This window comes from Cyprinodon tularosa, unplaced genomic scaffold (assembly GCF_016077235.1).
Source record: "Cyprinodon tularosa strain WSP-4 unplaced genomic scaffold, ASM1607723v1 ctg140, whole genome shotgun sequence".
Taxonomy (NCBI): Eukaryota; Metazoa; Chordata; class Actinopteri; order Cyprinodontiformes; family Cyprinodontidae; genus Cyprinodon; species Cyprinodon tularosa.
In genome coordinates this window covers 1,286,556-1,305,360 of record NW_024038221.1, presented here as the reverse complement: position 1 = coordinate 1,305,360, position 18,805 = coordinate 1,286,556, and the positions used below count along the sequence as shown (strand labels likewise).

The window sequence follows — 18,805 nt, the reverse complement described above, 5'->3', positions numbered from 1 at the left end:
TTTTTAGGCAGACCTGTTAAGATGTTATTACAGTGACTAGTTTGACTTCAGATGAACACATGATTTGGTTTTTCCAGGATCCCAATGAGTCATTAGTCCTTTAATCCTGCAGATGTTCCTTAGGTGATAGAATGCAGACTTTTTTACTGTCGTTATGAAACTATCACTAAAGTTTTGTTTCAATTTAGCTGAATAAAAATTTGGCACATGCATGTGTTGAATTCTTCTGTGTATTTATCCGGCGTTTGAATGTGTTTATAGTCTCCTGGTGACATAGCAATGAATAGCTGTGAGTTATCTCCATAGTTACTGTAATGTTTGTTGTTGTTTATCATGAGCTGAGTTAGGAGGAGATGGTAGATATTGAATACAAGGGGCCCAATGGATCCTTGGGGAAATCCATGGGGTTTTTGTGGTCTCTGATGTAAAGTAACCTACTGACATAAAAACGCCCGGTACTTTAGGTAGGATTTAAATCAGTCCAGTGTAGTACCAGAAAGACTGGCCCAGTTTCCCAGGCGCACTAATAAAATCAAGTGATCAACAGTGTCCAACACTGCACTGAGGACAAATAATACCACTACTGTGATCCCTCCACAGTCTGCATTAGTACAGATATCACTGAACATCTAGACAAGCGCAGTCTCTGTTTTGTGGTTAGCATGGAAGCCTTACTGGAAGACGATCAAGAAACTAGTCACTGTTTAGAAGGTTCTTAGTCGTTAAAATGCAGCCTTTTCAATAAACTTACCGATGAAGGGGAGGCTCGAGATAACCTTTCACCCCCTCTGACAAAGAAAATTATAGGTCGGAGGAATCAACACTATGAGAATATGTGCCTCTTTAATTAATTTAACAAAATTTCTGTTAAAGACCTCAACATGATTATGATCAGAAATTAAATCATTGATTTAAAAAGGATTTTGCTAACAGAGATCTAATGTTCAATAAGCCTTGTTTATCTGACTTTGTGGCTGATATTAACTCTGCGTTAATTGAAATTTTATGATTTTTGTTTGATTGTCTATTAGTACCTTTTAACTGTTCATCTTTATTCTTTCTGTCCCATATTAGCAGTTAGGTTTTAAATCTATCCCAAGTTTTTTCCAGGAAATTATCATTTCTGATAGAGTTACAACTGGAATCTAGACTGCATCATAGAGCAGTACAGTCTTCAACATCCAAATAATAATCCATGACTCATAACTTTCAAGGTGCAAGATGAAATGTTAACCATAGGATTATTTGTAAACTGCTCACTGGAAAACAATAAAGACATAAGAATATCCCACATAAGTAATTAGCTACTATCTAAACCTTCACCTATGTGAAGGTTTAGATAGTAGGTTTAGTACTACGGTGATTAAAAAAAACCTCTGTTATGGTGAGCAACAAGGCTGAATGAAGAAAAGGAAAACTGCTATAAGGTTTTCATATTATGACCTTGAATAAAAACAAGATATCAGAGTATTAAATGCAAAAAATGTAAACGAATAATGTGATTATCTTACTTTCTTGTAAAGCACAACAGCGATAATTCTCCTTCTGCTGCAAACTAACCAGATACATTCATGCTCCATATCTTTAAAACATTTACTTTCAATATGTTTTCATTAGATATTATAAACAGTAGTTAACAAGGTTAGGGTGCAACACCTTTTTTCCATTCTGCTAATTATAAAGTGAGCCTTACAAGCTGATTTTTATAATTGAAGCTATTTTTTTGTTTTTTAAGGCCTACAGTATGACCAGTTTATTAAAAGTCATGTTACTTCTAGCTTTCCATCTGCAGCTGTAAAACACTATTGTCAGTCTTGGTTCTGTTATGTTTTCTTTTGAGTTTTCAGTTTTACTTTGCTCCATGTTTTCTAGTTTTAGTGGTTTAAATCTTATTTTGTTGTGTTCTCTGGTTATTTTTCAGTTTTCAGGTTTTTATCTGTTGCCCTCTGCCGCCCTCTTGTGTTCTCCTTGTGTTTTACCTAGCTCCTTTCCTGTCTGCTCTTTTCTCACCTGCTCCCAATCTGCTCCTTAGTCCTCTCTTTGTTTCAGTCTCTCATAAATACACTCTTTGTGCAGTTCCTCAGTGCTGGTTCCTCTTCTAACTTTCTCCAACTCCGTCTCACTGAGTCTTCCTCGTCGAGATTGTTTGTTCCCCTGATGTCTCCATGGTTTCTGGTTTGTTTGACTTTTTTTTCCACGTTTGACTTTTTGGATTCCTGCCTCTGTTGTCTGTTAAGTGTTCATTAAATTATCAAGAAACTCACCTCTGCCTCCCTGCCTCTGCATTTGGGTCCTCAAACAGCAACCAAATCCTGACAACTATTACCTTAGCAGAAGTGATGAATGGGGCTCCTTTAAATTTCACATCATGACTCAACTTCTTGTGACTTGCAAGCAAAAAGGTGCCATCTTTCAGAGAGCAAACTGCCCATGCACAACAAAAGATGCAGGAGGGGCAATGCTTTATTCTACTTAATACAGCGGGAAAGAGCCTTGGTACCTTTCCTGGCCTCACTTTGAACTGCCAAAATGATAGTGAAAGGTGTTGCTTTCAGAATCCAGCCTTTCTAGTCTTCCCGAGGTCTTCAACATAAAAATACAACCTAGTTGAGGATAATAGTTACAGGGTTCCTACAGCATAAGGCAAGTTAAATTCAAGACTTTTTAAGACTTTTTAATGCCACTTGAAATAAAAATTTAAGACCAAATTTACAAGAAACACAAGAAAAAACCTGCTTGCGACAACTTAACCCAAAGGTTTATTAAACCACTGCACTAATGTTTTAAATTTTGAAAAACTTCCCATACAGGAAGAAAGCTAAAAACACACAAATGACGGATATATTTTAACAATTATTTAACTGAATTCACAAGTTTGTTTTAGCAGGGAACAAAACAAATCAGTTTTAAAGCCACAACATAACCAGTGCTAAATCTTTTTTGCAGCTATTTTTCTTTGTATCGTTTTCTTAGTATGTTTGATTTGGTGATAAGTGGAGGCATTGCAGAGACAAGGGTTGAACAAAACCGAGAAATACCGGCTGTTTCTCGATTGTAACTCGATTTTGACGCTTTGTGTTTCGTGCTTCGCATGTGCGCCTCCACTGCCTTAATTCCCATCTTTCCGAGCTTGAATGACTTCTTGCACAAAATGCACTGTGCCTCATGTATGTTCCCTGGTTTTAGCCATGGAGAAAACTCTTGGCTGGAGCCAATTTTGGTTGCATTTACACTTGCTCATATTTTCCAGACAAAAGTTAATGGTACATCTCCCAAATGTCCCGGCTGCAACAACGCTTTATTGGTTCCGCTATCGGGATGGAACCAATAATGGCGAGCCTTTTTTTATTTTTTATTAAAAAAAAATTGTTAATTTGGCGTTTTATTTAGATTACAAAAATAAACCGCAATAAAAATAATCCTATTTATGATGTTTTAAAAATTAAGACCTACGAAAGACTGATTTAAGACATTTTAATACCAATCAAGGCCTTAGTTTTATTTTGAAGAATTCAATTACTTTAAAGACTTTTTAAGGACCCGCGGGGACCCTGAGTTAAGCAAGCAAAAAAAAACTTCTTCCTTAACTGATTTTTCAAAGCTCACATTAAGAGAACTGCTGCTCATTAAAAGCTGAAATGTCCACGAAAGATTATCAAAACTGGCAGCCTGACAGCAAATAAATCACCCTTTGTTGGCCTGAAGTTGATTTGTTGATTGAATTAAAACTAGTACCCAAGCACTTGCATCTGCAGTCATATGAGATATAATCACACACCCTGTTTGAGAATTTGGCGCCCCGGTAGTTCCGCTGTGAAAGGTTGAAAACTGTGTAGTGGTCGGCATGACGACTGTCGAGGAAGGAGCGGATGTCTTCAACGTGGTTCTGATAGCCAATCTGAACTGACTCTGCTGGGTACGTCATGACTAAAGAAAAAAAAAAAGAAAGAAGCAGATGTTTTTTTCCATGTTTACAATATTTATGAATTTCAGAACAGAGAAATCCTAGATAAATAAATAGATTACAAAAAAAAACGATTTCCATTAGCAAATGATCCATCAGTGGTATGTCAATTATATGGTCACAAAAAATATATTTTCAACCGACTTTGGCTTGGACCTCATCATCATACTCGTGATAATCTAAAGCATTGAGTAATTTGTGAAGTAGCTACAAATGCCTTAATTTCATCCATGTACAAATGCCTAAATGTTTTAATTCCTGTCTTAAATCCATATCTGATGTAATTGTGACCTTGTCCTAAAAGCTCTCTAAGGACTGATGATGAAGACTAACTCATGTGCTAACAAACCTGAGCATTACTTCTGCTTGATGTGTCATGGTCTTGGTTCTGTTGTGTTTTACTTTGCTCCGTGTTTTCCAGTCTTATTGGTTTAATTCCTGTTTTGTTGTAGTTTCTAGATTTATGTTAGTTCTCGGGTTTTTCTGTTGTCCTCTGTTGCCCACACGTGTGTGTGTGTGTGTGTGTGTGTGTGTGTGTGTGTGTGTGTGTGTGTGTGTGTGTGTGTGTGTGTGTGTGTGTGTGTGTGTGTGTGTGTGTGTGTGTGTGTGTGTGTGTTCCTTTCCCTTTGGCTCCCTCATTGTCTCCTCTCACACCTGCTCCTCATCTGCTCGTTAGTCCTGCCTTTGTCTCAGTCAGCTATATATTCTCTCCCTCTGCTGTCACTCCTTGTTGGTTCCTTGTCGTTGCTGGATCTCAATGCTCTTTTCTTCCTACCTCGTCTCTCCCTGGCTACTCGTGATTATTTTCCCCTGATGTCTCCATGGTTTTGGTTGGGTTTACATTATTAGTTGGATTATTGGATTCCTGCCTTTGTTTACTGTTTTTTCCCCCATAAAAACTGCAAGAAATCTCCTCAGCCTCTCTACCTCTGCATTTGGGTCCTCAAACCTCAACCAAACCCCTGACATGATGTCTGTATCAAATAAATAGGGTTACATATTTTACACCAGTATTTCATGTTTAATAAATAAAATAAACATCCATAATAACGTTTTTTTATTATAAAGCAGTTTCTTACCTATGATTCTTGAGGTAATGTAAGCAATGTCCAGCTCTCCTTTAGTATACCTGAAACAAACAAAAAAAAGATCTTGTAAAGTGATCTTTTTATGCTAATAATGCAGTTTGAAAGAACAACCCCTCTTAAAACTGACTTAAAGCTATAATCAATTCATATTAACAGCAATTCGTTTTTTTTTTACCTACACATTTTTGATTATTTCGGCACATTTTTAAAGATTCTTTTTATTTCTTCCTTCTCTGAGGCTGTGTATACGTTTTCCTTTTATCTCACAGTACAGTATTTCTGTACCTTGTGTTGGTCTATTACATAACATTCCTCTGCAATGACTTAAAGTTTATGAACTTCACGTTAGGAATTGTCAAAAAAAAGCTATGAATACTTTTCATCGGGGCTCACACCAACACCATGGATGGTTCTCCCTGCTGCCCTCTGGGAAGAGGCTTTGCAGCATTTGATGCATGATCAGCAGATTCTGCAACAGCTTTTTCCCCACAGCCATGACATTGTTGAAAACTCTAATCTAGACTCTGCATCACACTTGAAAACATATTTGCACTGCCAATGTGGCTGATAATGTTTTCATAACCACTTTGAATAGAAAACAACTCAATTGTTCTACTGCATTTTACACTATACTTATTTATTTTACACTGCACTGAACTTTTCCATAACAATGCCTTTTGCACCTTGACATTTAAACTGGTTTCCTTTTCTGGTTTTCTATTCCTTTTCTTTTTCCCTGTTTACACTCTTGATCACTGCTGCACTTTATAAGTGGTAATATTCATTTCATTTCACTGTTGTAAGCTGCTCATTCACTGTTGTAAGCTGTATGCATTGATATTTTGTTTGTATACACAAAATGACAGTAAACTTTGTGTATGTTTTGTGATTTACTGCCTACTTTTTCCTCAATATAAATGAAAAAAAAAATCTTATTTCTTTAGAACCACAATGAACATGTATTTGTTTACATAAATACATACAGAAGGTAAAATATTATTTTTAAAGACAATTAAAGACAATCAAATTCACAAAGAGAAGGTCAGAACAACTAAGCTTCAAACATTTCAATTCAGGGATTCCGACAGTTCCTGTTAAATCAGTGGGATGAATGAAATGCAAATCTGAGAAACTGGAGTACAGGCTTCTGTGTCCGTGTAAGGACTTTTTAATCAGGATTACTACTGTTGACTGGGCTTCCCTGAATCAAGTAGATACTAAGTGGGAATCCCCCCAATGAATACCCTTCCTTTTACTTCACAGGCTTAGCCATACATTATATTTCCAATTTTTGAAGAAGAAGCAGCTATGCATACACAGAGATAGTCAATCCTTTCCTGCAACGGAATCACAGACAACAGAAAGGAACCACCAGATTAAACCAGAAGAGTAGCACACATGTAATCTACCAGTGTTGTTCCTTAAAAGTGAGTCAATAGTAGTTCACTATGAAAATCCTGTGGAGTCAACTGAGCTGGCACAGACCGCTCTCTGTTATTATGAGTTGCTGATATAGAGACCCAGTACAAACCAAGCCTGGACATCTGGATTGCGGAAAAGAGGACTCAATTACGTCTTCATAGATAACCTTAAATTATTACATTTAAGGTTTTTAACACAATTGATGGACAAATTCTACCTCAAAGAAAAAAAGAAAAAAGTTTTTGACAGATTAGTTTTGGGCTTGTTTTTTTTTTATTTTTTTTATTTTTTTTTTTAAGAGAAACCAGTTAACACACGTGCAGTAGGCAGCAGTTCCAGCAATATAAAAGGGTATTTGTACTTGGGAAGTAAATGTTGGAGCATAAAATGATTGTTGGGCTCAATTATCTGAGAGGAGAGGAGTCACAGAAGAGTCTCTAGTAAATCAAAACACAAATTTAAACAAAAAGCCTCACATATATTTCACAACAAAAGCTGTTTGAGTATTTGCAGTTAAAGTTTTATATTTGAAATTAAAGTTTCCTCAGAGATCCTAATATAGACTGCTTAACATTTGGGCCAGACTGGGTCTGTGGCTCATTCTCGGGTTAAACAGGTACAGAAACAAAGAGATTGTGTTGCTTTGAATATCAATGAGACAGGGGTCCACAGCAACCGAGCGAAAGTCACTGGGGTGTCGAATGAGAGCCAAGGTAAGGACTGCAATCCTAAAAGTTTCTTTTTCCTTCCAATAAGCTCCAGACTTGCTCCTTAACAGTTTCGATGGTTTTACTTGCAAATTAACTAAGGCAGAGTTTCTAAGAAGACAGATAGTAAGAAATATTAAAAAAGCTTCACAATAAAACAAGAAAACTTTCCAAATCCCTAAAACTCCAAATGCAAACCAAAAATATACAAAACGAAACGAAAAAAGATATGTTCAAAAGGTGTGCGTAAATCTTACCCAAAATAGGTTTTTAAGACATTTAATATAAATCTTAATTCTTTTATTCTATTTCTAAAAGTAATATGACTTTAAAAGCTAGACTTTATGGAATATACACTGTAGTTTTAAACTGTAAGGGGACTTTTAGGGACACTAAGTGAATAGCTGGTATTCAATGTATAAAACATACTAGTCAGCTATAGCCATATGTTATAAAATACTGCCTTTGGTACTAGAAAGTATTTATTTGTTATGAAATTATAGCTGTTTTCATCCAACCTAGAAGAAAGACACTTGCCTTCAAACTGAATTTGTCTCTACCATGTGGGTGCCACCTCTTTCATAACTTTGTCTAATCAGGTCACCTCTGGCAACTTGGCTCTACATAAGGAAAACTGAAGTCTGAGACCTTTTGTGGCCAAAAGAAAACATTTTCACAACTAAGGTACTAGCTTAAACAAGAACGGTTGTTGTCACTCTGCAGATTAGCTGGTAAATGAGCCATATTTCAACTTTGAGACATAATCATAGCAATCTGACCTGTAAAAAGAGTGCTGTTTACTGGGCAGGCGCAGCAAGGTTAAGGTAAGTGCTTCCTGGAGGGGTTGGGTGGAGAAAGTTCTATTGAGATAAGTTTTAGCTACTTGTGATTCCAGAAGAGAAAGTACAACCTAGTATTTCCAGGACATGACAGGGAATGGAGGATTACTTGGACAAGCAAAATCCCACTTTGGGCTTGATTCTCGTGAAGGGACAGCATTATAACATAGTTAAAAGCTCAGGAAGGTTGCATGATATAGGCCCTTTACAGTTAACTATCCTCACACATGAGTAGGGATTGCATACTAAATATTGGTGAAGCTCTGGGTGTCTAATAGAACCTTACATATTGCATCCAATGCTCCATTAAGCCTTTAAAATTGGGTGGAGAATAATAACTATTAATTTCACTAAATGAGAAAAGAAAAAACATTAAAATGCTGTTTAGCTTTTTATTTTTAACTCTAAAGAAGAAGTGGGAAATAAGGAATTCTATTAAAACCAAGTCATAATCAGGTGGATTAACTAATATTTTTGTCACAACTGACCCCCACAATACATACACAGCAGTTCAGCTGTACAATAATGAAGCATTTGGAAAATATCTGCTTCATTTGCTTCACCAAACAACACAGATGGACAAAACCTCTGAAACAAATACCTTAGGAGTTATAAGACCAAAGTGTAGCGTTATGGCCACACCTGTAAACACTGATTTGGAGAGGTGTGAATAAGGCCTAAGAATAAAGTATATAATTACAAATATGAAAGACAGAGCTGTATATCATATTACGTATCCTACAGGTATACTACAGCGTAAGAGGAGAGGAAACACAAGGCTGAAGTTTCATTTATCTCCTACAGTATCTTTATGAACAGTACACGGGTGAGGCATATACACAATAGTAAAACGGGGGTATAACAAACACTAGAACAATACATGCAGTAGTAGGGAACTGCCAGTCGCTTTCACAAATTGGAAGTTTAAAGCCAGTAACCGAGCATCGCTCTTGGTAAAGCATAAGTTTTTAAAATAGCATTAGGTAAGTGAAAAAATAAGAAAAGTATCTGTGCTCACGGGTATCTAGTAAAATTGTTGCTTTTACCTCGAACGCTAACAGATCATTTAGAAGATACATGCAGTATAAAGGAAGAAGATTTACCTTCAAACTGTCAACTATTGTATTTGTTATCAAAATTTATCACTGCCTTTGACAAATTAGTCATACACAGGTTCCTATAGTATAGGAACCTGTGAAGGTTCCATAATATATGTACCGGTAATATAGGTAATCTAGGTTTAGGAGCCATTTATCCTTTGGTGTTTGTCGCCACCAGGGGGCGTATTTAATTTTGAGTTCTGAGTGTCTGATGGGGGGATGGGTTATTTAAGGTCAACCATCAATTCTGTTTAGGTGTTGTTAAAAGGGTGAGGCAAACAGTTTTCTATTGTGCTTGGTTTGGGTGTATATCAAATTTTTTTGGGTCTTAAGTGAAACAGTAAGACAATGGACATTGTACTGAAAATATATGACTTTATTTTATGTCAAACGGAAGACCGCCATTCTGAATCTTAATTGAGCAAATATAAAACCAATGCCTTTCAACAACAACCACCAGTAGCCTAAAATATAGGATTTTAGCCACTACAATAGGTTCCATAATATAATTATTTAGTGAGTAGACTTGAGACGGGGGCAAAGGTTCACCAAGTAACAGGAAAAAAACACTAAACCTACTACCAGAGGAACTGGACAGTGGTTTAGATTTAAGCAGTTTCTTTAGCTGGAAAGGTCCAATCAAAGTTCAAAGCAATTTCAATTGTTAAAGGGTGAGAGGAAAGAAAACTGGATGTTTAGTTAGAGCAGTGGTTCCCAAAGTGTGGGGCGTGCCCCCTAGGGGGGGCGCAATGCCATTGCAGGGGGGGCGCGGGAAGCGGTATATATGAATGAAGAAAAAAAAAACAGTGCTTGCTTGACTGAGCATAATGGACACTTGTGACACTGCAACGCAGATTTGAGAAGATCTGCAGCAACAAGCAGGCTCACTACAGCCACTGAAAAGATGGAAGGATTAAAGTACAAAGAAAAAACTCTCAGGGAGCTGTTCAATGTTTTCACTCCATTTTACACAGAGGCTTTTTTAATGTATTGATGATAGCAAAGTTAAATATTGTTACAAATAAAAAAAAAGAAATATGTTTAAAATAACACAGACAACAAAGAATCCTCTTCTAATCTACAGTATAGAACTATGAAAAAAATACAGTTACACAAAAGTGTTCCACTGTAAAGATGGTGTGTAGTTTGTTTTGTTGCAACCTGAAGTGTGAAATAAACTTCAGTGGAGTTTGAAAACAAAATACACTCACCGGCCACTTTATTAGGTACACCTGTCCAACTGCTCGTTAACACTTAATTTCTAAGCAGCCAATCACATGGCGGCAACTCAGTGCATTTAGGCATGTAGACATGGTCAAGACAATCTCCTGCAGTTCAAACCGAGCATCAGTATGGGGAAGAAAGGTGATTTGAGTGACTTTGAACGTGGCATGATTGTTGGTGCCAGAAGGGCTGGTCTGAGTATTTCAGAAACTGCTGATCTACTGGGATTTTCACGCACAACCATCTCTAGGGTTTACAGAGAATGGTCCGAAAAAGAAAAAACATCCAGTGAGCGGCAGTTCTGTGGGCGGAAATGCCTTGTTGATGCCAGAGGTCAGAGGAGAATGGCCAGACTGGTTCGAGCTGATAGAAGGGCAACAGTGACTCAAATAACCACCCGTTACAACCAAGGTGGGCAGAAGAGCATATCTGAACGCACAGTACGTCGAACTTTGAGGCAGATGGGCTACAGCAGCAGAAGACCACACCGGGTGCCACTCCTTTCAGCTAAGAACAGGAAACTGAGGCTACAATTTGCACAAGCTCATCGTAATTAGACAATAGAAGATTGGAAAAACGATGCCTGGTCTGATGAGTCTCGATTTCTGCTGCGACATTCAGATGGTAGGGTCAGAATTTGGCGTCTACAACATGAAAGCATGGATCCATCCTGCCTTGTATCAACGGTTCAGGCTGGTGGTGGTGGTGTCATGGTGTGGGGAATATTTTCTTGGCACTCTTTGGGCCCCTTGGTACCAATTGAGCATCGTTGCAACGCCACAGCCTACCTGAGTATTGTTGCTGACCATGTCCATCCCTTTATGACCACAATGTACCCAACTTCTGATGGCTACTTTCAGCAGGATAATGCGCCATGTCATAAAGCTGGAATCATCTCAGACTGGTTTCTTGAACATGACAATGAGTTCACTGTACTCAAATGGCCTCCGCAGTCACCAGATCTCAATCCAATAGAGCATCTTTGGGATGTGGTAGAACGGGAGATTCGTATCATGGATGTGCAGTCGACAAATCTGCGGCAACTGTGTGATGCCATCATGTCAATATGGACCAAACTCCCTGAGGAATGCTTCCAGCACCTTGTTGAATCTATGCCACGAAGAATTGAGGCAGTTCTGAAGGCAAAAGGGGGTCCAACCCGTTACTAGCATGGGGTACCTAATAAAGTGGCCGGTGAGTGTATGTGTATAGGTTTATTATATCTAGGGCTGGGTATTGTTAAAAAATTTTCGGTACCGGTACCAATACCGATACCTTCACTTCGATACCGGTTCCTGAACGATACTTTTTTCGATACCAGTTTTATAATATCAATTCGAAGAAAAAGAAAATTACACAACATAAAAAAGTACAAATCTTGAGTTTTATTTTAAGCTCTGATTTTTCCATTTACATTTTTCCTCTTACATAAAAAAAAAAAAAAAAATCAGTGTCTAATATTCACTGTAACATTGTGAGGACCTTTTTACTTAGCAGTTTACCATGTCTGACAAACAAGCCCGTTGAATGGGATCCTACTGACAGCGCACCGCTGGTATGTGGGGGTCTGAGCGGCTCTGACAAAGAATATTGGAAGGCTGATATGGATGAACTGACTGCAGTGATTAAGTTTTCAGGTGGATTTTCCCACTTAAAAACATAATAAAACTACTTTATTCCCACTGATCACAGCAAATATAGCTGCAAGGCAAATAAAGGATAGAGTAGCTCCGCCCAACGCGCATCAGAGCCACTTTTGCACCGCGCAGCCAGAGCAGCAAAGCAGCTTCAGCCGCGCGTCAGAAGCTGGAACAAGCATCAAAAAAGGAAGCAGCAGACGTGATTTTGCTTCTCCTGCTGCGTCCAGTTTGAAATTGCAGCATTATTACAGCATTACTCCGCTCTGGCTTTGCTCTGCCCACGGGCTGCTGAGAGGAGGATGGTCGCGCCGGCTGCGGTCCGCTCTTCTTGCAGTCAAACACCGAGCAACTTTCCGGTCTTAAATTGTCTCCGTGCACGATGTATTGCATTGCGCACTATTAGCATCAGTCTTAATAAAGTGAAGCCGCACTTTTGACCTGGGGGGCATTTTAAAGGGTTTCCGCGACGCTCACAACCAGTTCACAACAGAAACACATGAACCCTGGCTGTAGGCGTGACCACCTGTGTATTTTTCCTGGATGACGCAATCACGTTAAGTGTTACAGCCAATCACCGAAACTTGGTACCGAAAGACGAGGCATGTTTCGATACCCTGTAGAACCGAAGCATTTCGGTCGGTACCATAAAAGAACCGAAGTTCGGTACCCAGCCCTAATTATATCTGGTTGAACGATGTGTGTGCCCAGTTGATTTTTTTTTTTTTTTTTTTTGGGTTGGGGCGTGGAAATTTTATTGTAATACAAAGGGGGCCCAGAAGAAAATCTTTGGGAACCACTGAGTTAGAGAGTTTTTACTGGGAAAAAAAGGCAACGTGTTGATGTTGATGTTATTAAGGTGATAAACCCATGTATGCAGTAGTAAATATAGCATACTGGTTCAACAGAATATATATTTACATCAAAATGTTTAGAAAATGTACTAAACTATGCAATGTTTTCTTTCTACTTCACATTCATGCAGTACTCTATGTTAGTCTATGAGATTAACTACCAAGAAAACTTTTTTTCTTCAATATTCTTGTAAATCACTATATAATTTGGCTTTATATAGATTTGATTAGTTAAAATGTAGGTCATTGTTATTTCTAGTGATCCCTGCATTGATTTTTTCCTTGGCTATATATAGTACAGGACCAGGATTAAATTCCACAAAGGCAAAAAAAATAACAGCAGCAATGCTTAGGAGTGACTCTGAATGTCTGTAAATATTCTGAACTATTTTTGTTTATACTCCTTCAGCTTCTGCTCCTACCTCCCCATCATGCAAACAGCACACTCACAAATACCTTTAAACTCCACTCAAACACACACCCCTGCATGCATGGCCTGGATGAAATGAATACATTAGGATCAGCAGTGCACAGGCCATTTGGCACCATGGGCCGACATGAATAATTCAGCTAGAGAAGGAAAAGACAACAGAGAAACAGAGAGAGAAAAGAAAGATTAAAACTGTACAGAATGACTGGAAGAAGGAGGACATGAGAGAGGAATAAATACCATCAAACTTGCTGAGTCAAGACACATACGCGCTGTGTATGTGTGAGTGTATGCCTGTGAAATACAGAGGCCCCTTTGTGCAAGCCAGAGCAGATGCCTGTGCACAAACATACTGGAACAATTGAGCCGTGTCAACCTCCCGTTTCCTCCCTCCATCCACAATGAGCGGTTCCTCTTTTAAGCTCCAACAGACAGTTACTGTAAGCAACCAAACAACACATGAAAGGTAGGGCCAATTCGCCCACTCTGCAGGTAGGTTTATTTATAATCTATAGATCACAGTTCGTTGAAGGGTTCAGAAAATGCCTGAAAGAACAACAAAAGCGTGAAACAATAACTGCAGTTATATAAGTTCATCATTCAACATGGATGAGCCCATCGCCACAGAAGTTAACAGAAACATGAGGCCTTTCAGATGTAAAGCACCTGCACGTATTGGAAATAAAAACAAATAACTGAATAAACTCTAATCGTTCTGCAGGAAAAATAGTAAAAAAAATTTAATTAAATCATGAGAAATATTAAAGAACGATAAGAAAAATATAGACTAAACTTGCAATTTATTTTCAGGAGTTTTTAAGGAAGGTGCTTTTTAAAATCTAAAACAACCTAACTTGAAAATATCCTTACTTGTAAAAATACAAATCTTATAATTAAATACTTCATGCCTTGTCTCTAATATTATATGCCATATATCCCATGCAAGAATTTGTCCAACAATTTTAGACACCCTGTAAAGTTTAGCTGTATTATATCAGGCATTTACATTGAACCCTAAGACAGCTTAACTCTAACCGATGTCAATTTAAGGATAAATCTGGAACAATTTTGTTGTTGTTTCCAATCAACAACCGTTATTTATGGCTCAACTTAGGCCGTAAGAGAAAATAAAAACAGTGTATTAAGGAGAGAAAATGGCAGAAACAAAACATGCTGTTTGTCTGATCCACCTTTTAAAAATTGGAGTAAATCAGCAGAGAAAATTTTTGAAAAATCATAATTAATAATATGGGGAAATATTCATAATGTCAAACGCTCAAAAGTTTGCTCCTGCTATTCTGCTCATTTTAGAAATACAATTTGAGTTGCACCTGATTGAAATTCAGATTTCATGCTATCGTTTTGCATATTGTTTTACATACAAACCATTTAAAGAATGGGCCTAATATACAAACAGGACATCTTTATAAAGGAAGATAAATATACTTTGATCATTAACAAGAGTAAAATATAGATTCCCCGATGTGAAACCTTAACTTCCTCAAAATTCTGGAAATGCAATATGAGTTTAGGGTTTACTTACGTGGCGACCTGATGCATGACCTTTGTTGAGGTGTCCTTTAGAGTGTCTTTTAAGTTGTCTTTAAAGTTACTGAAGAACTTCCCTGCTCCTCCCTTCACCATGTCCAACAGCCCTCCCCCGTAGCCTGCATCCATATCTGAAAATAAAAACATTATGCAGACTTGAATCCACTGAAGGGGCACCCAGTCAGACAGGCTGGTGTGGATCCACACAGAAAACAACTTATTCAGTATTTTTCAGATGAAAGAGAAGACTTGATTGTCAACCCAAGGATGACTTATAATAATCAAAATAGATCTAATGGGTAAAGGCTAGTTTAATTTTATAGTTAGTGGCAAGATAACTGTTGCTGCTAGTGCTTTACATTAGAAACAGTAAAAGTTAATATTAAAATGAGACAGAAGTTGACTCTATTGCAACCATTAAGTACACATTAAGCCGTCTGCATCTATTTCACTGAGAAATTTTATTTCTGACACACACTTTGAATGCATTATAAACCCCTCCTCCAAACAGGATTATTTTCTGCGCGGCACGCACACTACAGCAACCGGAAAACTAAATATGGCGGCAGCCGGTGTTTCAGCTAAGCAGTATATGGCATGGTTTGACGTGGAACAAAACGCACTAATTTGTAAGACGTGCCGCTAAACCATTGCTGCAAAAGGTGTGAGTACAAATACATTCCTAAAAAGTAATCCACTAGAAAATGAAGACTGTTGTAAACTGCATGTCAGCATCTCCCCGCACACCAATTCAAACGTTCAATAAATCAGCTGTGAAACTGATGACCTTGGCCTCATCCTTTTAAAAAAAAGCTGTCCCATATAAAAGATAAATAAAAAGCTATTTATTACATTATTTAAATGTTTTTTTTGGAGGCGTTGGCAATGTTTGTCAGGACTCCTGTCTGTGTGTTTGTGTTCTGTGTTTGTCTCCCTTCCTCCACCAGGAGGCGCCTGGTTCTGGTCCGCCTCCTCACACACCTGCTAATGGTTTCCTCGTTACGGAGTGTTCTTAAGCTGCTGACTGCCACTACCTTGACGCCAGAGTGTTTGCCAGTTTTGGGGACTCTAGCCAAGCTGAATTTTGCTGAGTCAAACTGAGTTCTTGTCAACCTGAGTTTTAACATTGTTTTTGTCTTTGCCTCTTGACAGGAAGTCATCCTGCAAACTGGATTTCTCTGACCTTCTCTCCCAGGAAGGATTAACTGAACTTCAAACTGAGCTGGGGTTTAAACAGGAGGTTTGGACCCACTTTCCCCAAGAGATCGTTTGAGCTTCACACTGAGAAAGGGATTCACCTCCACTACGACCCGTTCAAGTACCGTAGGAAATCTGAGTGGCAGTCAGTTTTCTCTGTTCACCTACAAACAGCCGCATTCTGGGTAAACCCTGTTCTGCCCTCCAGCGAATCAGACAAACACTGGAACTACAGCATACAGACTGGAGTCAAAGATTCAACAACTTCTCTGAAAACGTGAGTCAGCAACCAGATCCTCTTCTACAAGTTCACGAATCAAATTTCCCACTGAGCCTGAACTAATCGCTGTGTCTTCCCCCTCACTTTGCAGTTCCGGTTGAGCAGTGTTCAGAGCAACACTTCTCTCTGCATTATCTCTTTAATAAAACCTGTTAAACCTTTTCCCCTGGTCTCCCTGTTTGGTCTTCTGCATTTGGGTCTCTAAAATGCTCTAATATTTGGATAGAATTTCCGCTTTTGTTTTTGTAATTTGAGGTAAATTTCTTTTTTCATTCTGCATTTTTTTTTTATTATGCACAAAAGAGCCCTTTTTATTTTGCATTTTATTTAGTATTGTGTGTTTTTGCTTTGTTTCCTATTTGCTTGCTGGGATCTTTTTAAATGTCTAATACTGACACAGGACACAAGACCTAATGTGGCAGTATTATTTTTGAAAAGCTTGAGCTGGTTATAATTTTTCTGAGTATGTAGAGTCGATCTGACTTAGATGGCCTGAGAGGTCTGAGTGGTTGATCCACCCAACCAAAAAATAAAAGACTTGTCTGTGATGTATTTTGTTGCTAAGCCATTTAGTAATTTGTAGACTAACAGAAGTATTTTAAGTCTATTCTCTGATATTCAGAGAGGCAGTAGAAGGACTTTAGTTCTGGGCTGATGTGCTCCAATGTCTTAGTTTAGGTGAGGATGCTGGCAGCAATCTTCTGGATTAAATGCAGTAGTCTAATTCACTTTTAAGGCAGACCAGTGAAGACACTGCTGCACTAATGAGCTCTACAAAAATCAACACATGATTTTAATTTATTATTATTTTTTTCTTTTTAAGTGTTCCCATGCTTGAATGGGTTCATAGTCACCTGATGACATCCTAATGAACAGTTTACGCCGTCTGCATTGTTATGGTAACCAATGTTGTTAAGATCTGAATTAGTGGAGCATGTCGATATTGAATAAAAGGGGCCTTAAGATGGACTCTTGGGGAACGCGACATGTGATTTTTGCGGTCTCTAATGTGAAAAAAGCTTTCATATCAGAGACCGCATGTTGATTAAAACTCAGATGAAGAAAAATGACAGACTTCAGTTCCATGTTTTACATCCTCTCATTGTAATGATCAGTCTGAGCTAAAAGCACTTAAAATCTAGAGTATATTTCACACCTTATGATGTCCTGTACATGTGCTGACATTTTGGTTTATATGTTACAATGAACCGATGAGTCACTCCGTAAAATGCATCTTGACTGTAAAGTACTGAAGCACAAGGGCACACAAAGAGGAGACACAACAAAATGCATACCAGCTTCACTTGTGTGCATCTCTAGTGTATGTTGGAAGACACCCAAGTGTTATGTCTGAGTCAGCATGCCACTGGTGATCTGAGAGTCTCTGTCCCTCATCTTTCTCTTTCTGTCTCTGTCTCTACATCTAATCCACTCTGCAATCTGCTGATAGCAACAACAGTGTCATTTCTGCATAAATTTGGCAGAGAAGGCAAACACTGATATAACATTTTGTAGCCAAAAAAATTATTACAAGTTGTTCTATCTAATCATCAAGGAAAATTAAATAGCTTATAAAACTGTAAAAAGTGTGACTAGTATATTTAAAAACTCACAACTGCCTGACAGCAAGAGAATAGACACTCTTTCTATAACATCACCTGGATAGATGTTGTTTCAGTGCAACTCTCTGGGAAAAAATACAATTCCTTCTGCTATACCAACTAATCAGAAATGTAGTGTACATGAGTCAATATTTTTTACATTCTTTTTCATTGTTTTTTGCAGTTACAGCTGCAGAAAACTCTTTCTTTATCCAGGGTATATAACCTTTTATCTTTGCTGAAGATCATCCATGCTAGAGGGAGAGCTTATCAGGACTTGTCGTAGATTTTAATTGACTATCTATGAAGATAAACCTTTATCATGATCTCAATTCTTTTTTAAGGCTGTTTTTTCCCTGTAAAATTTTGACCAGTTTCCATTTTCCTTAGCTACAACAAAAATAACTATGCCACAGGAGGATGCTGCCATCACAATATTTCAAAATTTCGTTTTGCCTATAAGTGAGATTGTTCCATTTTGGTCTTCCTTCACACAAAATCTTCTTTCACATCTTTACTATGTTCCCTACATGGCTTTTATGTTATAGGAAAACAATATAACAATGTCTATACTGCTTAATGATGGAGTACTTTTGACTTTTAAAAGCACAAATTGTTCCATAAAATTAGGCATTTCATAAAATTAATAAAAAAAAAAACAAAGGGTAAAGATTAAATAAAATTTCCATCATATTTCTGAGGTAACTGTTTTGGATGCAGCTGTGAGAGAATCATCTCTAAATACACTGATATTTTAACACCTTTACAAGCTAACATATTAAAGCCTAAAATTAATAATCCCAGTTGGCACATTGAGAAGTTGTTTTGTGTGTTTTATTTTATCAAGATGTTTTTTCTAAATGAAATTCTTAATAACATTTTGTAGTGACCCAGGCTGATCATTTAAGATTTTA

The 18,805-nt window shown here is 37.8% G+C and overlaps 1 protein-coding gene across 3 annotated transcripts in view; it reads right to left on the bottom strand.

The window, feature by feature from the left end:
- Positions 1-18,805, bottom strand: part of dnajc6 (DnaJ (Hsp40) homolog, subfamily C, member 6) — a 61,513-nt gene that overhangs the window by 23,405 nt on the left and 19,303 nt on the right. For all 3 annotated transcript variants that reach the window (XM_038278382.1, XM_038278380.1, XM_038278381.1), the window contains 3 exons: positions 14,809-14,944; positions 5,044-5,093; positions 3,779-3,927 (listed from right to left, as the gene is read on the bottom strand). In XM_038278382.1, the coding sequence (XP_038134310.1) occupies positions 3,779-3,927; positions 5,044-5,093; positions 14,809-14,944 (335 nt within the window). The remainder of the gene's footprint in view (positions 1-3,778; positions 3,928-5,043; positions 5,094-14,808; positions 14,945-18,805) is intronic.